General features: G+C 35.9%; 1 protein-coding gene across 4 annotated transcripts; it reads right to left on the bottom strand.

Moving 5' to 3' along the window:
* Positions 1-1,358: 1,358 nt before the first annotated feature.
* LOC130051887 (retinoblastoma-binding protein 5-like) lies at positions 1,359-23,977 on the bottom strand. Of its 4 annotated transcripts, none has more exons than XM_056155035.1 (17): positions 23,873-23,977; positions 19,277-19,302; positions 17,876-18,048; positions 17,434-17,574; positions 16,331-16,418; positions 16,012-16,083; positions 14,476-14,585; positions 14,066-14,185; positions 13,284-13,437; positions 12,703-12,774; positions 12,460-12,577; positions 10,982-11,048; positions 7,516-7,615; positions 6,617-6,740; positions 5,457-5,578; positions 3,526-3,552; positions 1,359-1,546 (listed from the first exon to the last, which is right to left on the bottom strand). In XM_056155035.1, the coding sequence occupies exons 1-17, from the start codon at positions 23,889-23,891 to the stop codon at positions 1,541-1,543; spliced, it is 1,539 nt and encodes a 512-aa protein (XP_056011010.1). In that variant the 5' UTR covers positions 23,892-23,977; the 3' UTR covers positions 1,359-1,540. The 4 variants fall into 4 exon arrangements, with proteins under 4 accessions (XP_056011010.1, XP_056011009.1, XP_056011011.1 ...); XM_056155034.1 differs by having other exon boundaries at positions 3,517-3,552; positions 23,873-23,973; XM_056155036.1 differs by lacking the exon at positions 3,526-3,552.
* Positions 23,978-25,339: the final 1,362 nt, after the last annotated feature.

The following is a 25,339-nucleotide window of genomic DNA, read 5'->3' on the forward strand; positions in this document are numbered from 1 at the left end:
ACCCTTTGCGTGACAGACATCAAACTTGGTACACTGGTACATCTTTAGAAGTAGATGATCCCTATTGATTTTGAGGTCACATGGTCAAGGGTCAAACTGGACATAGGAAAATACTGCTGCTTAATATCTTGAGAACCCTTCACTTGACAGACATCAAACTTGGTACACTGGTACATCTTCAGGAGTAGATGACCCCTATTGATTTTGAGGTCACATAGTCAAAGGTCAACCTGGACATAGGAAAATACTGTCTGCAAAATATCTTGAGAAAGCTTTGCTCTACAGACATCAAACTTGGTACAATGGTACTTACATCTTAAGGAGTAGATGACCCCTATTGATTTTGAGGTCACATGCTCAAGGGTCAAACTGGACATAGCAATATACTGTTCCATTCAATATCTTGAGAACCTTTTGCTTGACAGACATCAAACTTGGTAGACTAGTACATCGTAAGGAGATGACCCTCATAAAATTTGGGTTCATATGGTAAAAGGTAATGGTTAAACTGGACATAGTAATATGTTGTCTCCAATATTTTAAGAATTATTTGCTTGATTGACACCAAACTCGGTACACTGGTACAGCATAAGAAGTAGATGACCCCTATTGATTTTTAGGCCACATGGCCAATACTCTGGACATATGAATATATTGTCTGCTCAATATCTTGAATTAGTTTTGCACTACTATCAATTAAATAATGCATGTGTATAACCCTTTTCAATTTTGCACCATGGGGAGGGGGGGGGGGGGCATATATGTTTTACAAACATTTCTTGTTTATAAAGTACTAGTGTTCTGAATTTGACCAATGTATTGGGCAGTACATACTTCAAGAACTCACAAGTCAATAGTCCACGTGCAGATCTGTTATTTTCACAATTTTGTGTCCCGTGCAGAGCCTGCTGGATCTAGGGATCACTTCATTACATGTTGGGGGTGGGTGGGGGGTGGAGAGTGGTGGTTTATACACTGTTACTATAATTTTAAAAAAGCACTTGCATGCGACTTGAGTGTGCCTTGAAACGCTCTATAATGTCAGATTTCCGAACCTTTATAAGAAGTATTTTAAGTACTGTAAGATGTACTGATCTTTGCAAGTCAAGCGTATGATTCGCTTACTCTTACTGAGATGAAAGTACATGTAAGCAGTGGACACATGGCTAGCAAAGATGGTTTTACCACAACACATGGTAATATACACACATGGTTTCACCATGCCATGGACGTAAATTTCTAAGGATAGTGTAATATATCGGTCCTCCTATAAATCCATTTTTTTTTAGCAGTTCTTAATCTACAGTACAGCAGCTATACAGCATATGGAACTGTTACTAAAATTCACAACATTCTAATGTAATGCAATGGTTCTTTATTATCTCCCCTTGTACACACACACACACTCACACACTGCGTGTTGCACGTAGGCTTAAAGTAATATGAACACAATGTTTATACACATTCCTTCAGACTGAAAAGCTGAACATGGCTGTGTTGTGGGCTGCCTTTCTCGATATCTCTCCCATGATGAAACTTCTCATGACTGCAAGTACAAAGAAAATTATTATCAATATCATTAAAATGTATTATCTAATTAATGTTTATCAAACAAATTGTAATATGTGTTTTTAAAAGGATTAAATTTTGATTGGTTTAAATGGAGTCAAAAGTCTTTTCGGGAATAGTTCTATGGAAATGACTATCATACTCAGTTAATAGTACAAGGAAAAATCTTGGTCAACATATCCCTACACTCCTTATAAATCCAGAACCAAGTCAGAATATACCGCTTTGCACCTCTAGCTTGCTTGAAGACATGCTGTATATTGGACACCCCCCCCCCCCCCCCCCCCCCCCCCTGTAATTCTCATCCTTGTCTACAGTCACTCAGACCTATACTGCAACTTTATAGCCACAAATCTTTTGTTTGATTAGCCCTATATTTAAAATTTGTCAAAGGATTTAGGCAAACTATTCATCTAGTGAAGTAGACCCATTTTGCGCTGTCGGATCAACAGAGCTGTGAAACCTATAAATAGCTATCAGACCTGGAGCTGTGAAACCTATAAATAGCAATCAGACCTGGAGCTGTGAGATCTATAAATAGCTATCAGACCTGGAGCTGTGAGATCTATAAATAGCTATCAGACCTGGAGCTGTGAGATCCACACACTAACTGTGAATCTTATGTACACAACTGTACGACCATCAAAACTGTCAGGCCTAATAAGCTGTCAGACCCACACAGTTGTCAAAGTCAGATCTAATGGCTGTCAGACCCACACAGCTGTCAAAGTCGGATCTAAATAGTTGTCAGACCCACACAGCTGTCAAAGTCGGATCTAAATAGTTGTCAGACCCACACAGCTGTCAAAGTCAGATCTAATGGCTGTCAGACCCACACAGCTGTCAAAGTCGGATCTAAATAGTTGTCAGACCCACACAGCTGTCAAAGTCGGATCTAATGGCTGTCTGACCTACACAGCTGTCAAAGTCAGATCTATACTTACGCAGCTGTCAAAGTCAGATCTAATGGCTGTCAGACCTACACAGGTGTCAAAGTCTTATTTACTTACACAGGTGTCAAAGTCAAACTCACTTACACAGCTGTCAAAGTCGGATCTAATGGCTGTCAGACCTACACAGGTGTCAAAGTCGGATCTACTTACACAGCTGTCAAAGTCAGATTTAATGGCTGTCTGACCTACACAGCTGTCAGATTTCCATAAAACCAAAGTGAGTACATGCCTGCGTGTTGTAACATATTCTTGTTTCATGGAAAGAACCAGTATGCATGCCCCTCTGAGGGAAATTCAAGCTTGCTACATACCGATCATTTACTTGCAGCTAATCAAAAGCCAATAGGGGCTGTATGCAAAATGCTGAGAGGTTCAAAGGATTTTGTAAGAAATATTTTTTTACAGTTCTATATCAAGTACTTTTTTTCATCTGAATTAGTAAGTACAGTACAAGTATATAATGTTAATGAAAGATGTTACCAAACAGCAAACTCCTAAAGGAGTTGATGTAACTCTGAATTTTTTTAATGCAAAAATAGCTAGAAATTCCATGTACAGTAATATATTGAAGATGTCTGGGAAAACATAATCTTAACAGATGCTGTGGCCGTGCTGGAAAGTGTTAGAGAAGGTGCCATAATTTATCCCAGACTATTGATTAAACACGCAAAATATCAGAAATACCCCCAAAGCAATGGGTGAACAAAACTGTTTACACAGCACCAGGAAAGCAGCAAACACACTGGTCTATGTCACCCAGCACCTCGTTGTGTATAGTGATGCATGTACCATATAGTATCAAAGTGAGATTTCTGTTAGTATATAATCATGTATATCTGTGGAATACACATACTGTCAAAAACTTCCGATAGTTACACTATAATTGTGTATAACTTGAAAAGCATTCTATATAATGCTGAGATTTCAAAATCAGATGCATATGAAATGGCTGCAAGGAAGCAAGAAGCCATAAAGCACATAAAATGTTCCTCACTTGACATACCCAGGAGAATGAGGCTGCTCCATACATCTGAAAGATCGGGTTCAATATACAGAATAATATTAACTAAAGCCTTGTATATCGGGTTCAGTGTACAGAATAATAACTACAGACTTGTGTATGTATCAGGTTCAATATTCAGAATAATATGTTTACGGTGTGACCGTTGACACGAGCGAAGACCCATAACATCTTACAACACGACTTGAGGCAATTCATTTAACGCAGGAAATATGACGCGTTTCAATGATGTAAACAGTGTATTGTGACGTCATCATTAGCTGCGATTTTTTTTTTTTTTAAATCAAGCAATTATCCACAACAAAATGTACGAAGGTATGGGAAAGCTTGTCTGGAATTTTTATCATTTGTGGTACTTCCTAAACTATTTATTTGTTTTATCTACGGTATACCGCAGTGACGGCGACATTTTTCCGGTAGCATGGGTAGTCCCCATAATTTTTCAGCTGATGAAGAGCAAATCACGTGACTCAATTGCGTAATCATTGGAGCGAGCTTGTTGAGTCGCTTTGCAACTATTAATTTAAAGTCTTGAGTATCGGGGTTTAATATACAGAATAATTATCTAAAGGCTTGTGTATCAAATTCAATATACAGCATTGTTACCTAAAGGCTTGTGAACTATCAGGTTCAATATACAGAATAATTATCTAAAGGCTTGTGTATCAGGTTCAATATACAGAATAATTATCTAAAGGCTTGTGTATCAGGTTCAATATACAGCATCGTTACCTAAAGGCTTGTGAACTATCAGGTTCAATATACAGAATAATTAACTAAAGCATTTGGCTTGTGTATCAAGTTTAATATAAAGAACCTAACCCTTAACCCATGCTGATATAATCAAACATTTGGTGTACTGGGTTGAATAAACAAAAACATAACCTAATGGTACATTAGGTTCAATATATAGAATTCCTATCTACACACTGAGGTATAATTAAGTTCATTATGTACAGAATAATTATCTACAAGCTGGGATATTGGGTTCCATATATAGAACAATTATCTACAAGCTGGGGTACTGGGTTCAATATATAGAACAATTATCTACAAGCTGGGTTCAATATACAGAATAATTATCTACAAGCTGGGATATTGGGTTCAATATATAAAACAATTATCTACAAGCTGGTGTACTGGGTTCAATATATAGAACAATTATCTACAAGCTGGGTTCAATATAAATAATTATCTACAAGCTGGGATATTGGGTTCCATATATAAAACAATTATCTACAAGCTGGGTTCAATATACAGAATAATTATCTACAAGCTGGGATATTGGGTTCCATATATAAAACAATTATCTACAAGCTGGGGTACTGGGTTCAATATATAGAACAATTATCTACAAGCTGGGTTCGATATACATGTATAGAACAATTGCCTACAAGCTGGAATACTGGTTTCTATATATAGAACAATTATCTATAAGCTGGTGTACTTGGTTCAATATATACAATAATTATCTACAAGCTGGGATACTGGGTTCAATATATAGAACAATTATCTACAAGCTGGTGTACTGAGCTCCATATCTAGAACAATGACAAGGATCTCTTTATTAAGGTTCATGCACACTAAAACAAATGCAGTTGGATTTTTTTCACCCTCAATTAATGTGTGGGTAAAATTAGGGGTAAAATTTGTCACTGAAAATCTTTTTCATAAAGAAATCGTCATTATATGAGCTTACAATCAATCTCCTGTGATATTCCATGGTGACAAACATAAACTCTTTCTGAACAATCAAATTATATCTGGTGCATGTAACCATTACAAATTACTTTCTAGCTATTAAACACTCAAAGTTTTAAAATCAGAGTCTATAGGCAAATCAATGTTCACTAATGTTAATGTACAGATTAGTCTAGTTCAATCACCAAAGTTACCAGGAATGTTGTACTTACATCATCAATGCGTGCCTTGCTCTTGGATTTTTCTGGTTTTGAAGATTTTGGCTGCTTAGGACGACTGGATTTTTTCTGTCCTTTTTCATTTGGTTTCTTCACATTAAGAAGAGGATGAATTTCTAAATTAAAAATCATTCTAAAGTTATACAAAGTGTCAAATTATTCTGCCAGTTCTCAGGATCGTGTTTTATAAAAACTCTTGTACGTGTAAGGATTACCCAAAAGATACAGAAAACATAAAATATAAAAAATCCTCAATCCCACCTACCATCCTCAACCCACCTACCATCCACAACCCCACCTACCATCCTCAACCCACCTACCATCCACAACCCCACCTACCATCCTCAACCCACCTACCATCCACAACCCCACCTACCATCCTCAATCCTGCCTACCATCCTCAACCCCACCTACCATCCTCAATCCCGCCTACCATCCTCAATCCCGCCTACCATCCTCAACCCACCTACCATCCACAACCCCACCTACCATCCACAACCCTACCTACCATCCTCAATCCCGCCTACCATCCACAACCCACCTACCATCCACAACCCACCTACCATCCACAACCCACCTACCATCCACAACCCACCTACCATCCACAACCCCACCTACCATCCACAACCCCACCTACCATCCTCAATTCCGCCTACCATCCAAACCCAACTATCATCCAAAACCTCGCCTACCATCCACAACCCCACCTACCATCCACAACCCCACCTACCATCTAAAGGAAATATAGAATACAACCGCCCTGCCTCAATTAAATATTGTGACTAACAATCCTGCAAAATTTGAACCAAATCCGTACAGCAGTGTCCGAGGAGTTACACCCACAAAGTGTTCCTATTGTGTAGTATGTACAAATTCAACAAAGTGTTCCTGTAGTGTAGCATGTACAAATTCAACAAAGTTCCATAACTTTTGTAAAATTTGTCAAATCCAAATGGCAGCGCAATATGATCAACTACAAATCCTACAAATTTGAACAATACCCACTGAGTGGTTTCCAAGGAGTTTCATCCACAAAGTCAAGTGTGACAGACATATGGACACTGGTACTTCTATGTCCCCTTCCGTGTTGCAGCAGGGGACAAAAATACACACTGTCTATCATCTACAGAGAAGATAAAATCCAAATTGCCTACCATCTAAAGGGGCCTCTGGAAGGTCCACCTCTAAGGTCTTGACTTTCTTTTTCTTGGGGGAGGGGGTGTTGTCTGTGTTGGACTGAGTTCTCTTTTTCTCCTGAGCCTGCATCTCCTCTGCCACCTATAGCCAGATAAAATTACCAACATAAAATGGAATAAAATACCAGCATACAGTAGGTCCAAATATCTGTTAAGCAAATAAACGTATTGTCAGAAAAGAAACATTGTCACAAAAAAAACCCAGAAGAGGCTGATGAGTTGATACATGAAATAATATTCTGACAATTTTACAAACAGAAAAAAATACATGTATAATGGAAATAAAAATTCCTGTAATATAAAAGTTACTTCTGGGAACTCATTATATGAAAAGTGATTACATTGACATTCTCAATGTGTATTATCACCACAGACTGCAACAACAGATTGTGTCAACACAGACTGCAACAGCAGATTGTGTCAACACACACTCCAACAACAGATTGTGTCAACACACATTCCAACAAATTATGTCAACACAGACTCCAACAACAGATTGTGTCAACACAGACTGCAACAACAGATTGTGTCAACACAGACTGCAACAACAGATTGTATCACCACAGACAGCAACAGCAGATTGTGTCAACACAGACTCCAACAACAGATTGTGTCACCACACACTGCAACAACAGATTGTGTCAACACAGACTCCAACAACAGATTGTGTCAACACAGACTGCAACAACAGATTGTGTCAACACAGACTGCAACAACAGATTGTGTCAACACAGACTGCAACAACAGATTGTGTCAACACAGACTGCAACAACAGATTGTGTCAACACAGACTGTAACAACAGATTGTGTCAATACAGACTGCAACAACAGATTGTGTCACCACAGATTGCTCTTACAGCTTCTGGGGGCAATGCCCATGTTGACTCCTCAGGTTCCTCGATGTCTGGTGAAACAGGAAGGTAAAGCAGGGCTTCCTGGTCCTCTTCATCCTCATCACTGCAACAGGAAGTATATCACATCAATGTCGAAATCTTAATCAACAAAACATCCTTTCCAATGTACTTACATGTATATACTTAATCACTGACCTTGACCTTAGCATGTGATTTTTGGGAGGAGAACTTAGCTCAACTTTATAAGTCACCAAGCACAAGGTGCATGGATATATCGCTGGGGACTTTGGTGTGAGCCGCATCACAGCTTCACCTTTCTTTGATACATAACAGACATAATAGAAAATGTCAACTAAAACATACAAGAGGCCCACAGGCCTTATCAGTCACCTGAGTACTAGTAAAAAAGTATCACTATTCCCATAGGTCTTATCGGTCACCTGAGTACTAGTAAAAAAGTATCACTACTCCCACAGGCCTTATCAGTCACCTGATCTTTCTAGAATTCCATTTAGTTTCAATTTAGTATCAATTGCACTAAAGATGTTATTTAAGTGTTTTACACATAAACACTATACAGTATAGTAAGTTTGGCCCTACCCTGGGGTCAGAACCCCTACCTCGGGGATCATGAAATATACAATATTGGTAGAGTCCTTCCTTCTCTACATCACTATGCATTTAGTTTTTCTTACATGTGTGCGGTTCTCGCAGAAGAAGATTTTTGAAAATTGGTAAATTTTATGCAGTTTTTGCCCCACATTAGGGCCCCAGGGGTGCAGGAGTCATGGAATTTACAATTTATATCCTCCTTGTCCCAAAGATGCTTCATACCAAATTTGAAAAGAATTGGAATAGTAGTTATCAAGAAGAAGTTAAAAATGTTAAATTGTTAACGCACGACACACATCGCACGACGACAACCAATTGCAATAGGTCACCTGAGTAAACTCAGGTGACCTAATAACCCTATATTCTAAACTCAATTCCTATACAGAAAAATGTAAATAGCACCATATGAAATAGAGATACAGATTTTTTTTTCTTTCAATCTAATGTGTATAGCTTCAGCTTTAATTTTTGAGCATTATGAACAGCCATCATTATTTTAACTTGAACACTAGGCACTACATGTATGTAGGTGAGTTCATGGTCGATTAGAAAGGTTGATTTCAAAGACAATATTACACAAAACACCCAAGTCTCTGCATACAGTAAATAAATGAACATAAAACATTTATTGATCAATGTTAATTGCAAAAATTTAGTGAAAATAAATCAATATTGAATTTAAGAAGAAACCCAGATGAATTATTTCGATTAATAATTTGTTTTCTTTAAGGTTCTTGGATACACTGCTAATGACAACCCCTCCACTTATCACAGTGCCATACAAACATGTAAATTGCTTCTGTGCACTTCACATTATATGATGTCAAAATGAAAAAGTACAAATCAATGCATTTTTCTTCATAACCAATTTCATCCCTTTCTTTTAACAAAACCCATCAGATTTTATCTGTGATTTTTTTTCTCCTCAAATTTTGTGGAGTTGTGCAGATAGTGTACAGTGTATGTATGAACCTTAAATGTTTGAAAAGCTCCACTCCCTAGAGTACTTTCTGTACTTTGATTTTGATTGGAGATCTGTATCTCCCTACCCACCATTTCTAAAGCAGGCACAAGAATAAATTCTGAAATGATGTCAACAGCATAGCTCCAGCTGTAAATACACGTGTATACCTCCACAAAACAAAGGCTCTATCCCCTGTGACTTTGTTGTGAGTGGATAAACATGACTTGTGAAACACAGGTGTTCCTGGTCACAGTGAATTCCTAAGACATAAAGCCATTAAATATCGAAGCCCTTTCACTGATAAATCAAGAGCTATAACCAATATTCAATATTCACTGATAAATCAAGAGCTATAACCAATGTTCAATATTCACTGATAAATCAAGAGTTATAACCAATGTTCAATATTCACTGATAAATCAAGAGCTATAATCAATGTTCAATATTCACTGATAAATCAAGAGCTATAACCAATGTTCAATATTCACTGATAAATCAAGAGCTATAATCAATGTTCAATATTCACTGATAAATCAAGAGCTATAACCAATGTTCAATATTCACTGATAAATCAAGAGCTATAACCAATGTTCAATATTCACTGATAAATCAAGAGCTATAACCAATGTTCAATATTCACTGATAAATCAAGAGTTATATATAATCAATGTTCAATATTCACTGATAAATCAAGAGCTATAACCAATGTTCAATATTCACTGATAAATCAAGAGTTATAATCAATGTTCAATATTCACTGATAAATCAAGAGTTATATATAATCAATGTTCAATATTCACTGATAAATCAAGAGCTATAACCAATGTTCAATATTCACTGATAAATCAAGAGTTATAATCAATGTTCAATATTCACTGATAAATCAAGAGTTATATATAATCAATGTTCAATATTCACTGATAAATCAAGAACTATAACCAATGTTCAATATTCACTGATAAATCAAGAGTTATATATAATCAATGTTCAATATTCACTGATAAATCAAGAGCTATAATCAATGTTCAATATTCACTGATAAATCAAGAGCTATAATCAATGTTCAATATTCACTGATAAATCAAGAGCTGTATATAATCAATGTTCAATATTCACTGATAAATCAAGAGCTATAATCAATGTTCAATATTCACTGATAAATCAAGAGTTATAATCAATGTTCAATATTCACTGATAAATCAAGAGTTATATATAACCAATGTTCAATATTCACTGATAAATCAAGAGCTATAACCAATGTTCAATATTCACTGATAAATCAAGAGCTATAACCAATGTTCAATATTCACTGATAAATCAAGAGCTATAACCAATGTTCAATATTCACTGATAAATCAAGAGCTATAACCAATGTTCAATATTCACTGATAAATCAAGAGTTATATATAATCAATGTTCAATATTCACTGATAAATCAAGATCTATATATAACTAATGCTCAATATTCACTGATAAATCAAGAGCTATAACCAATGTTCAATATTCACTGATAAATCAAGAGCTATATATAACCAATGTTCAATATTCACTGATAAATCAAGAGTTATAACCAATGTTCAATATTCACTGATAAATCAAGATCTATATATAACCAATGTTCAATATTCACTGATAAATCAAGAGCTATAACCAATGTTCAATATTCACTGATAAATCAAGAGCTATATATAATCAATGTTCAATATTCACTGATAAATCAAGAGCTATAACCAATGTTCAATATTCACTGATAAATCAAGAGCTTCTACACTTTGTTTGCAGGGGTATAATGAATGCTACTCACTTACATGAAAATATATTAGCAATGATTAATTGAAAACAAAAATGCACTCCTTGGGATACAACATTTCTTAATGCGTAGACTTTGCCTACCTGCTGACAAATGCTTGAATGGGCTCAATGGTGGTCACATCAACTTCTGAGTCCTCCTCGTCCGGCCCTGTAATGCATCATCAGACATATTGCATCATGTCTCTCTTAATGTACAACACTTTATCACCTGGCAACATTCTATGTATTTGGCAATATTGTGAATATTTTCCTCCTTCAACATTACAATCTTCAACAGTACAATATACTGGACCCATCCTTCAACATTACAACATACAGGACCCACCCTTTAACATTACAATATACAGGACCCACCCTTCAACATTACAATATACAGGACCCACCCTTCAACATTCCAATATACAGGACCCACCCTTCAATATTACAATACACAGGATCCACCCTTCAACATTACAATATACAGGACCCATCCTTCAACATTACAATCTTCAACATTACAATATACAGGACCCATCCTTCAACATTACAATATACAGGACCCACCCTTCAACATTACAATATACAGGACCCACCCTTCAACATTATAATATACAGGACCCACCCTTCAACATTCCAATATACAGGACCCATCCTTCAACATTACAATATACAGGATCCACCCTTCAACATTACAATATACAGGACCCATCCTTCAACATTACAATATACAGGACCCATCCTTCAACATTACAATATACAGGACCCATCCTTCAACATTACAATATACAGGACCCACCCTTCAACTTTACAATATACAGGACCCACCCTTCAACAGTACAATATACAGGACCCATCCTTCAATATTACAATACACAGGATCCACCCTTCAACATTACAATATACAGGACCCATCCTTCAACATTACAATCTTCAACATTACAATATACAGAATCCACCCTTCAACATTACAATATACAGGACCCACCCTTCAACATTACAATATACAGGACCCATCCTTCAACATTACAATATACAGGACCCATCCTTCAACATTCCAATATACAGGACCCATCCTTCAACATTACAATATACAGGACCCACCCTTCAACAGTACAATATACAGGACCCATCCTTCAATATTACAATACACAGGATCCACCCTTCAACATTACAATATACAGGACCCATCCTTCAACATTACAATCTTCAACATTACAATATACAGAATCCACCCTTCAACATTACAATATACATGACCCACCCTTCAACATTACAATATACAGGACCCACCCTTCAACATTACAATATACAGGACCCACCCTTCAACATTACAATGTACAGGTCCCACCCTTCAACATTACAATATATAGGACCCACCCTTCAACATTACAATATACAGGTCCCACCCTTCAACATTACAATATACATGACCCACCCTTCAACATTACAATATACAGGACCCACCCTTCAACATTACAATATATAGGACCCACCCTTCAACATTACAATATACAGGATCCACCCTTCAACATTACAATATACAGGATCCACCCTTCAACATTACAATATACAGGACCCACCCTTTGTTTCCTCCTTCTCTTTGTCTTCATCTTCAACATCAAACTCGGATTCTCTCTCCTCATATTCAACATTCTCATCCAACTCCTTGAAATCGGGTGCAAAGGCACTCCAATTTTCCTACATAAAAATGAAGGAAGAATGAAAAATTATTTAGACATTTCATGAAGAAGATATAACACCTATACATTCCTACACATGAATACATTGTTTTTCTTTCCACTAATACCTCCTTTAGTACTTACGACTTGATTCTGTGCCCATATTGATACTAGACCACTCGATATTGAGGCAATGATTGGGCGTACAGGATGCCACTGCAAGTATCAAAACTTCACTTTTATTTAGGTTTTTTTTTCACTTCTCAAATGAATTTTGATTGGTTAATTTGACTACATTAACAGTTTTCATATAGCATACACCGAGTGAACATTAAATCATTATGATATACTGGGAATAACATTAAATCATTATGATATACTGGGAATAACATTAAATCATTATGATATACTGGGAATAACATCACACTTGTCTCCTGTTACTACAGCAGTTTTAATCTGCATTGTATACAATTAAAATTCTCTTATTGCAATTATTTGTCAAATTACATCAAATGCATTTGATAGAATTGAATGATATGGAATAAAAGTTATTTCAACTCATTCTATGCAATTAAGAACAAGTTGGGACAGTTTATGTTTTTTAGAAATCGTATATTTAAAGTGCTTAGAAATTATTTTCTTTCCTTAATAAAGGAATGTGATTGAAATCAAATCCAGTACCTGTACAGTGTACAATCTTACGGAAAGTAATTTGCATGTCATACCACAACATCCAGCAGCAGCTCCCCTTTAGTTCCGTGGAGAATTTTCACAAGATTTCCGACACTCTTTTCCCAGATGTAGAGCGAGTGTTGCCTAGCAGACCCTGCTACAATGAATTCCCCATCTCCAGAAAAACAGCATTTCTTCCACAACAATCTATCAAAATGAGTAAGAAAGCAACTTAAAAAAATTTATTGTGTATTTAAAAAACATTGCCCCTTTAAAAATTTGGCAGATTTAAAACAGTATTTCAACAGATTTAGAGGGAGAAATCGGTAATCATGTGGTTTTCATGTGGTATTTTTTAATTTCGAATTAGGAATAAAAAATGAAATTTATATGAAGCTTTTGAATATACTACAGCTTAATAATACATGTACTTGCTAAAAACAAAAGTGTTTTTAAACATGATAAAATGGACACTGAATTTATATTTATAAAAGTAAAATGAATACATTTCACCAAAATTAATCTTATTTTTGTCTTCCATTTCTCAATAATGTCTAATACAGTGGGTAAAAATTTTGTAGTTATATAGGGATGGGATTTTGAACATCACAGGAAATTTACAAGTTCCTTAAACTTTAGAAATTTGATGCCTGTACCAACTACAGCCAGATTATGCAAAAAAATATATTAATATATATGTTAATAGCAAGTGTCCTAAACACCATTCTTTTTCTCAGACATACATGTACATTTACTATATTTAGACTAACCATTTGTTCACATGATACAATCTTAAATTTGATTGACAGTCACTTTAGAGTGTCTGAAGCCTTACTTGTTGACGAGGTCTTGAAGTTTTTGTATCGGTTCCGGTTCCCCATCTTTACCGCATGCTAAAACTTCCCCGCTCTCGTAAACTCGGATGATTCGGTCTGCTGAATTTACCAGGAAACACCTGCACAAAATATTCACACATGAGTCACAAACATTCTTTCTCTCCCATATCTTATATCCTATATGTATTAAAGAAACTACAAATAAACAATGCTCAAAGACCTAACACAAGTCTGAAACCTGTTACATCTGTACCTATGTATAATTCATTCGGTGCCAGTCCAAAGGCATATGTTTGGTAGATTTCCGTAAAATAGATATGCCAAAACTGCTTTGTACTGACTACAAATAGACAGATAAAACACACCAATGCCTACATATTCTCCTATCTGATATAATGAATAGACTTACTCCCCCCTCCTGGCAAACTCTATGGATTTGATGGCCGTTGTGTTTAATGTCCCAGTCGTTACTCGGAATGATGCTTTCAGATCCAGATCTATGCTATTGAACACCAAGATCTAACAAAGGAAATAGCAGGCATTTATTGAAAATGAACGTTACAAAAAGTATTCCGTAAATATTTATTGAAAATGAAAGTTACAGAATTCTATAAATGTTCTTGTTCACCTTCCTGTTTACAGAATGATAATCACCAGTCCTTTGTCTCACCCTGTACATAATACTCTAAATGTAGATGATTGATTGATTTTATATTGTTTAATGTCCCTCTCGAGAATTTTTCACTCATATGGAGACGTCACCATTGACGGTGAAGGGCTGCAAAATCTAGGCTGATGTTCGGCGCTTACTGCCTTTGAGCAGGGAGGGATCTTTATTGTGACACGGGTCCTTGTTTTGTTTTTTTTGCAGTCTCATCCAAAGGACCACCCCATTTAGTCTCCTCTTATGACAAGCAAGGGGTATTGAGAACCTACAGCATTCTAACCTGTATCCGAAGAAGATGTGTTTACTTCCTGTTTACATGATAACCAGTTTATGTTTATTTACCCTGGCCTTGGCATTCCCTGTGTAGATGTGTTTACTTCCTGTTTACATGATAATCAGTTTATGTGTATTTACCCTGCCCTTGGCATTCCCTGTGTAGATGTGTTAACTTCCTGTTTACATGATAACCAGTTTATATGTACTTACCCTGCTCTTGACATTCCCTGTGTAGATGTGTTAACTTCCTGTTTACATGATAACCAGTTTATATGTACTTACCCTGGCCTTGGCATTCCCTGTGTAGATGTGCTTACTTCCTGTTTACATGATAACCAGTTTATGTGTACTTACCCTGGCCTTGGCATTCCCTGTGTAGATGTGCTTACTTCCTGTTTACATGATAACCAGTTTATGTGTACTTACCCTGGCCTTGACATTCCCTGTGTAGATGTGCTTACTTCCTGTTTACATGATAACCAGTTTATGTGTACTTACCCTGCCCTTGGCATTTCCTGTGTAGATGTGTTAACTTCCTGTTTACATGATAACCAGTTTATGTGTACTTACCCTGGCCTTGACATTCCCTGTGTAGATGTGCTTACTTCCTGTTTACATGATAACCAGTTTATGTGTACTTACCCTGCCCTTGGCATTCCCTGTGTAGATGTGCTTACTTCCTGTTTACATGATAACCAGTTTATGTGTACTTACCCTGGCCTTGACATTCCCTGTGTAGATGTGCTTACTTCCTGTTTACATGATAACCAGTTTATGTGTACTTACCCTGGCCTTGACATTCCCTGTGTAGATGTGCTTACTTCCTGTTTACATGATAACCAGTTTATGTGTACTTACCCTGGCCTTGACATTCCCTGTGTAGATGTGTTTACTTCCTGTTTACATGATAACCAGTTTATGTGTACTTACCCTGGCCTTGACATTCCCTGTGTAGATGTGCTTACTTCCTGTTTACATGATAACCAGTTTATGTGTACTTACCCTGCCCTTGGCATTCCCTGTGTAGATGTGTTTACCTCTTCTGTCATAGGAAGCAACGATGTTTAGGTCAGACTAAATAATGAAAATATACATACACTACAATCTTAGAATATTGAACACCTAGTCACAATATAGTCACAATTCCTAACAATATAAGCTGAACTAAAATCAATTCTACTGGAGGGTGAATTTACTGATAGGGTTATGATATTGATCACCATTTGTTAGACTTTCTCTACACAGTCTGTGATATATACATGCTGGAGATTGACTCAATGATGGTTTATTGTATGAATTTTATTAATTTTTTTTAACTTACGTCATCATCGAGGGGGACAACTCTATGCTCTCCGTTTATGTTCATTAACACAGCAGGGTGCTTCATCGGACACACAAGAAATTGCTTACTGACAGAGATAAAAACAAAACAAACTATAATGGTGAGTGATTACTGCATAATCTCAACAAGTAGCAGTCTATCTAATACATGTATACAGGTGATTCTCGATAACTCAAAGTTCAAGGGACCTTGGTAAAACTGTGTGATCGAGAGTTCGAAGATTTAGTCAAATCCGGAAAATAAAGGTCCAATTATTATGGTTCAGATTTTATAGTAACCAGGGTGCACATTTACAACATCCTGACATTGTTTTGACATGTTGTCTCTCATATCTTTAAGTAATTGACTTCATTTCAACAACACCACACTTCATCTTTCATAGATAAGAAGATTTTTTAAAGTTTATGTATTTATTTGTTCTTTTTCTCATGTTCAGATAGACATACTTGTACATTTACTAATTTCTAATACATGTAATGTGAGTGTATATCATGAAAATCGTAATATTTCATAAACTACTTGTGCATATCAAATTATTGACAGAAAATTTCTAATGCTTTTTGTTAAGTTTCAGAGTTATCTACCTTTGGTGCAATAAAATAGTGCAATTCTACAAACCAATCATAATAATATTTTATATTTACATATACTTGCACATAAAAAATAACTGTCAAAAAATTTTAAAGTATATTTTTGTTGGTAAAATACAAAGTTACCAGCCTTTAACAAGCGCAAGGACCAAACTACAAACCACAGTTAAATTGTGACACTTGAGCATTTGGGGACAAATTATTTTTTAAAAAATGATGCATTGCCTGTTCATCAATAAATCATCTTCTGCAGGATTCTTTCATCCTAAGTAAATTGTTTGCCTGTTTTATTTGTGATGTATAATGTATCTATCAATCATTGCTTCTGTCTCTATACATATAATACTACCTAGTGAATGCCCCCGGAGAGTCTTTGATTGCTGAAGAATTTATCTACCTTATCTTCTCATAGAGTGCTTCTTAATAGGAAAGCATTAGATTGTACTATAGAGTATAGAGTCACTGTAGTATTGTGTTAATCAGCACTAGTACCTGTCGCGGGGATGAAACTGTACTTTGAGAATGGGAGAAGGAAACCTGAACGTTTTGTCACACTCTGCCGACACGACATCCCATATTGATGAAGTATTGTCTGTAGCTGCACTGAGTAGTTTCTGCCCGTTCCGGCCCCAGCTGTAGAAACAGATAAACACATCACCATAAAACTGACCGAGTTTTTCTCAAAGTTTCTGATTCTCTAATAAAAATCTATCCAGATTAGAATAGCAAAACTTGTCCCCATTACCAGGCAATAACCGTATGGCAATATACACACCACAAGTATGGACGTTAAAATCAAAATGTACAAGACATTATATATTGTAAAGCATGTGGCTAGTTTAGAGGCAATCCTATATTCATGAACTACCATCAAAGAACACAACAAATATAATAGGATTCAATAAAATCAAAATATATTATCAGAGGCAATTACCTTAAACAGCACACTGGGTGCACATGAGCACTAATTATTTTTGCAATTCCCCTCGTTAGAAAATCCCATATGACAATTCTGCCATCATTACAGCCCACTGCCAGTAGAGTTCCCTGACGGTTGAAGGCACAGGTGATGGCAATGCTGATACAGTCTAAAGCACCATCAAAATCCTACAACATAACACGACCCTGAGAGAGACAATCTAAACATCGGTATACCCTACCCTACACAGGGAATGACTATACAAATTCTATTGTGAAATCAGTTTTGCTCAAGAGAAACTCCAAGGTGCTTCTGATTGATACAAGCTGGAATCGTTAAAATTCCTAAAATTATAAAACTTTTGCTACAATTAACATTTTATAATCAACAACTAACATATTCATTTCACATAAGTGGATAAAATGGAAAGTCAAAATCACACTGAAACAATAACAATCCAGTAAAGTCATGTGATGGACCCAAGCTGAATCCATACAATAATATCAAAAACTCTAAAACAAAAATAATAATGCATGTTTAGGTAACTCATCATTAACGTCAACCTGTCCTGTAGCAGTCTCAAATCTCAACACTCAAGTATAAAATGTTACTTCATATTTCTCTGCAAGTGATATTTTACGTCTGTTTGTGAAATTAAATTGTTCCTTAATAAAACAATAACAAGTACTATATATCTGGAATGTTTTGAAAACGTTGTCAATTTATATATGGAAAGAAACATTCGTAAACAATTGATCATGTCCAAATGAATATATATAATGCAAATCAAAGACTCACAGGAACTCATGAATTTATAATCTTGATAAGAAAATGAAAGTCACATGAACAAAGACTTGTTAGAATCCTTAGTAACAGTATATATTTGCATTGCAGTACATAAATATGCGAGGTCTGACATATTTGTATTATCAATGACAGATTTAACACACAGTAAAGCCTGTAAATGTTTGGCAGTACCAATCTTTCTATACAATAAAACAAAAAATAAATGAAATTTCCACAATGTTCTGAGAATTGAAGACCTGCTCAATAAAAAAGGAAAAATATTCGTGAATAACTTTCAAGTGAAAGTAGAATGTTCCACAAAATCTGCAAGGACCATGCCATTATCTGCCCAGAGTTCCGTGTAAGTGAAGCTTGTGTAACACAACCTCTGGTGAGAAAATGGGACTATGCAGTAACTGCATTTCATGATAACAAAACCATTTTAAAAAAGAGAGAAGTTGATCATCCATTTAAAACTGAAAACATCAAGGTCTCATATATCTAAGCAGTGTATCGATAAAATCAAGTACTCTGATAAAAGATTTAAAGAGTTACTGTAAAGATATTAGAAAATAAAAATTTTATCAAAAACTCTCAATATGCCTGCATCCAAAAGTTATATACACCTACCTCTGGGTAATTCTGCCCAAATGATTCTACAAATAGAATAAATATAAGATTTATTACATAATTTGGTAATTCTAGTCAGGCTGGCACAATCTCTTTGTTTGATAGAATAATTATAAAATTTATTACATAATTTGGTAATTCTAGTCAGTCTGGCACAATCTCTTTGTTTGATAGAATAAATATAAGATTTATTACATAATTTGGTAATTCTAGTCAGGCTGGCACAATCTCTTTGTTTGATAGAATAAATATAAGATTTATTACATAATTTGGTAATTCTAGTCAGGCTGGCACAATCTCTTTGTTTGATAGAATAAATATAAAATTTATTACATAATTTGGTAATTCTAGTCAGGCTGGCACAATCTCTTTGTTTGACTAACACTGTCACTACAGACTTCTGCTACCAAATCTGGACATTTTTTATGTGGAATGAAGGATTCGGATGTTCAATGTTAAATGAATTCAGAAACTTTTCTGCTTTGATAGAGCCAACTCTTGCTGATATCAGCTGAAAATATTTCTGATGTTGAAATATTTTTGAAGTTAAAATAATGAATATGCAAAATATCAGAGGAGTTAAGATGTTATGTGGCCTAGCATTCTCAATCACTAACTGTACATGTTATCATCAATGTCACTTAAATTAAATTTGAAATACAATACATGCACAAAATCAGTCATTTATAGCATGTCTTGTTAATCACATATTGAAATTAAAGTCATTTGTAATAGTTTACAAACTATTATTTTCAGAGTCTGATTAAAAAATCTAAAACTGAGGAAGGAATAATTGCAATTACATTAGTCGTAAATGTAAATAAAACAATAAAATGCTTTCTTTGTTGTTTCATTGGGTGATGAAGGTAGCTAGCATTGCAAAAAAAATTCATAACCCACATAAGCTTGTTACTTGCAGTCATTGGTAAAATCAATGTAATTAACAGCAATTGAGTTTTGGTATTAGTTCACCAAAGAGTGACTGTACTTTTTTATTTCTGTGTAGATAACAGTTGAATATGCAAGGTTATGTGTCAATGATTTTAATGGTATATCAATGGCATGAATATTGGAATTACTCGATCAAAAAGAACTCTGAGATGACTGACTATAAAAGCAGAAGTTTTGAGTAAAACCTTGTTTCATTCTGTTTTCTTTTACTTAGGAGGTAGTACGGTAATGGACCCCTACTATTATTACACACAAAATTACCCGATCCTGTGGTATGACATACATTTTACGAACTTTTTCCACTGTCTGTTTTTTCTTTAGTGAAAAAATTTATACAATGAAACTCGGGAGTGGGTGATAACTGGCACTTAGTAAAACTCGGGAGTGGGTGATAACTGGCACTCAGTAAAACTCGGGAGTGGGTGATAACTGACACTCAGTAAAACTCGGGAGTGGGTGATAACTGACACTCAGTAAAACTCGGGAGTGAGTGATAACTGGCACTCAGTAAAACTCGGGAGTGGGTGATAACTGGCACTCAGTAAAACTCGGGAGTGGGTGATAACTGACACTCAGTAAAACTCGGGAGTGGGTGATAACTGGCACTTAGTAAAACTCGGGAGTGGGTGATAACTGGCACTCAGTAAAACTCGGGAGTGGGTGATAACTGGCACTTAGTAAAACTCGGGAGTGGGTGATAACTGGCACTTAGTAAAACTCGGGAGTGGGTGATAACTGGCACTTAGTAAAACTCGGGAGTGGGTGATAACTGGCACTTAGTAAAACTCGGGAGTGGGTGATAACTGACACTCAGTAAAACTCGGGAGTGGGTGATAACTGGCACTCAGTAAAACTCGGGAGTGGGTGATAACTGGCACTCAGTAAAACTCGGGAGTGGGTGATAACTGGCACTCAGTAAAACTCGGGAGTGGGTGATAACTGGCACTCAGTAAAACTCGGGAGTGGGTGATAACTGACACTTAGTAAAACTCGGGAGTGGGTGATAACTGGCACTCAGTAAAACTCGGGAGTGGGTGATAACTGGCACTCAGTAAAACTCGGGAGTGGGTGATAACTGGCACTCAGTAAAGATAGGTCTTAATCCAGTATGTGTGCTGAGGCATATAAGATTGGCTCTATTAAACAGAGAACTCAAGAGAACTCTGAAGAACCTTGGGGATTTTTAAATATTACAAAGAGATGGGAGGCCACAGAAAGAAGTTCAAGTTGGAACAGACAAGTTAGAGGTAGTAGCTTCCTTCTGCTACTGAGGTGACATGCTGTCTGCGGCTGGAGGATGTGTGCTCTCAATGATCACTTGTGTGAAGACGGCCTGGAATAAATTCAGGGAACTACTGCCTGTCCTCTCTTCCCATCATCTTTCCTACAAGACCCGTGGCAGGTTGTACAGTACATATGTGCGTAGCGCGATGCTGTATGCAAGTGAGATGTGGCCCTTGCCAAAACCAGACCTCCTTCACCTACGACAAAATGACAGAGCCATGGTCAGACAGATTTGCAGGGTAAAGCCAGAAGACATGGCTAGCGTCAGATCAAGCGAGCTACTGGCACGACTTGGGATCGATGACCTTGACGCTATCCTGCGGGAGAAGAGGCTACGCTAGTTTAGGCACGTTGCTAGATCCCGTGGGGCAATCAATAATGTCTTCAATATGAAAAAAGAGGGAGGACGACAACCAGGGAGACCAAAGATGACCTGGAAAGCACATTTAGAAAAAGACCAGCGCGAGTGGGGACTTTGTGATGTAAACCCATTTGACAGAGATGTCTGGAAGTCAAATGTTAGTCTGCCATGCATGCAGCAAGCCAGTTACCTAGAAGGGAGCCCACTGCTGTGGAAGATGCACCTAATCCTGCACGTTAATCAAAATGCCGATGATGATGAAGTATGTAGACGGTTTGACAACATTGATTATTGATGATCTAGTGCAAATATAAATCAAATAACGAATTTCCATCCAATTAACCCTTTATTTTCAAAAGAAATACGACTTCCCCTCACCGCTCTTTCATTTCTGTATTCAAATATAAAATTGGGATCTGTCCAGCATAGCAATTTGTCAAGATGCTTTCATATGTCCAAAATAGACAAATTCACAAATATGAATTATCAAGAAACATTCAGTTACTTTTATTAATTAGATCAGAATCAAGATTACATAAATTAATGACCGGCAAAAGAAGAACATTATTCTCGATTAAAATTAAGAAAACTGGTTATAGATGGATGATTTGTTAGTTTGATTATTACATGTCTGTGTAATATTATCAATAATCAATGTGATCGCACAGTGTACTCACTGGTAATGATTTAAAATTCCCAGGGTTCTCTAGAGTTCTCTGTTTGAAATGACCCATATAAGATTAATCCTTATTGAAAATGCAAGCTGTCTAGTCAAAATTAATACTTCCACATTTCCAACCAGCATTTAACAGATTGGAAACACTTCCCCTATAGCGAGATATTCTCGCTAAAACGTGATTATCCCTCTTTAGCGAGAGAGTAAAATTACCAAAAACTGGTGTTTTGGCATCTTTATTGAAAATAATGGCAAATCCCGTGCAATGCTGAATAAGTGCGACACATACTCAACATGATGCGAAGAGGGCTTAAATAGGCTATGCCTGCTGCCCGATCCCATTCACTTTGTGAATAAAATATAGTTTAAATAAACATGATGCGAATTGTTTCTATGAACTTGACAACATAATCAAGAAATTGCATATAAAAGTTGCTGCGTAAGAGGAAAGCAGACTGAAATCCAATACACATCATGAGTGTTTTTGTTTTGATTAATATATTTGCAGAAGTATCAGACATTTTAGCATTTTTTCTTCTTTTCAAGTGAAACACGTAGAGAGGTACTCCAAGGGTGGTTTTTCTCGGTTGTACGGGATATATAGAGAGGGATAATCGCGTTTTAGCGAGAACATCTCGCTATAGGGGAAGTGTTCCCAACCTGGTTAAGTAAAATGACTCCATAATAGACTTGTGAAAAAATGCAGTGTTCGAAATTAACCATAGACCGAGTCTATGTCAAATGACACTGGTCTATGCCAATTGTAATTGAGATAGACCAAATTGTCTATGCCGATTTTCTAGATTTAAAGCAATAAAAGGACCCTACATGGTCAGTCGATGTCTGATAAATGTTATAAGGAGGATATTGTTATCGAAATGGAAAGAAAATATGCTTTCTTAGTACATTAGAAGTTAGCAAATGAAAATGTTGGGGGGTTTTTTTTGGTGATATTTCTTTTCAATGTTGCGGTCTATGCCAATTCGATGAGGTCTATGTCATCTTGTTTTGGCATACTGAGTGATAGACCAGTGGTCTATACCAAGTTTAAAACCAATTTCGAACACTGAAAATGTTCAATATTTCCTGCTAAATGTGACAAATTTCGCCATGATGTCCAAGATAGACAGTGAACACAGCTAATGCGCTATCAACACCAAATTTTCTTGTCAATTGTTTAACATTTAATAATGTCAAATAATTGACGAGGAAATTCGGACTCCACTAAAAGTACCCGCTGTGATCGGCTGATCTCTAATATATATACAGTGATTCAATGCTGTTGTCTATCTACAAAATTACTAATATAACACAAACAATATACCCAATAGTTCCAAATTCATGTTCAATAGCTATATCTTCGAGTTCTCATTTCCCTGGCTTTGTGTTTACATCTCGCGGCACAATTAATTTGTAACCTGCAATCCCATTGGATGATATTTGAATCTATTTTCATTTTCATTCAGTTTGTTATAGGCGGATCTAAGAATTCTAAGTAACATTCCTGAACTGTGCATTTAAAACCATTGACACCAAAATAAATGAAAAGAAAAAATCAACAACAACAAAAATCCTAACGTCATCATTTTGATACATCGGATGTTTAATTTATATGATGTTCATCTCAGTTCCTTAACGATTGCTAGCGGTATAATCCACGAAGATAAAGTAGGTTTTAATTGTCTTGTGCGAAGATCAGAAGTTACTAAAATGAAAAATAACAAAAATAACACTGACCCGTTCCGACTTTCAATCGGTCGGAAACTTTAAATCAGTACATGTGTATGTTTATTTCGCTTAATATTTACCTAGTTTTTGTAGAAATCAAATCAAATCAAACACTAGTTTAAATTAATCTTTACATTATTGACGTTATATATATTGAACAATATATTCAAAGCTTGTTCTTATACATGTATTAAGGAGGTGGAACTTTTTAATGTACAATAAGTTACTATATATCAAGAAATTATTATAAAGGTAACGTGATGGAGTTTTTTAATGTACAATAACTTCTTATAATAGAAAGCTATTATAAAGGTAAGGAGGTGGAACTGTATAATGATTCCCTACATGTATATCAGGAAGTTATTATAAAGGTAAGGAGGTGGAACTTTTTACTGTACAATAACTTCCTATATCAGGAAGTTATTATAAAGGTAAGGTGGTGGAGCTTTAAACTGTACAATAACTTCTTAGATCAGGAATTTATTATAAAGGTAAGGTGGAGGAGGTTACTGTACAATAACTTCCTATAATAGAGAGTTATTATAAAGGAAAGGTGGACCGGAGCAACTTTTTACTATACAATAGCTTCCTACGTCAGGAAGTTATTATAAATGTAAGGTGGGGGAGCTTTTTACTATGTATTGAAATATTAGGAATTGATTATGTAAACTTCTGCATCTGAAGAAAAAAATAAATAAAAGGAGTCTTGTCAGAATTTGTGTCAATCTAAGGAAGGTAACTCATTTTTCTATCATTTAGAAGAATATGTGTTCAACCATTATTACCTTATTATAATACATGCACGTTGCTCAAGTTGAATTAAATCAATATTCAGATAATATTTTGCAATTCAAACAAATATTGTATGGGGGGATTATTGGTGATGTAAATTTTCCCAATTTTAAGGGTACCTGTAAAGTGCGAAACGAAATCGAAACGAAATCTACCGAAACGAAACGAAATCTACCGAACCGAAACGAAATATACCGAAACGAAACGAAACCCACCGAAACGAAACGAAACCTAACTCTTTTAATTATAATAATTAAAAATGGTATCTTAG

This window comes from Ostrea edulis, chromosome 2 (assembly GCF_947568905.1).
Source record: "Ostrea edulis chromosome 2, xbOstEdul1.1, whole genome shotgun sequence".
Classification (NCBI taxonomy): Eukaryota; Metazoa; Mollusca; class Bivalvia; order Ostreida; family Ostreidae; genus Ostrea; species Ostrea edulis.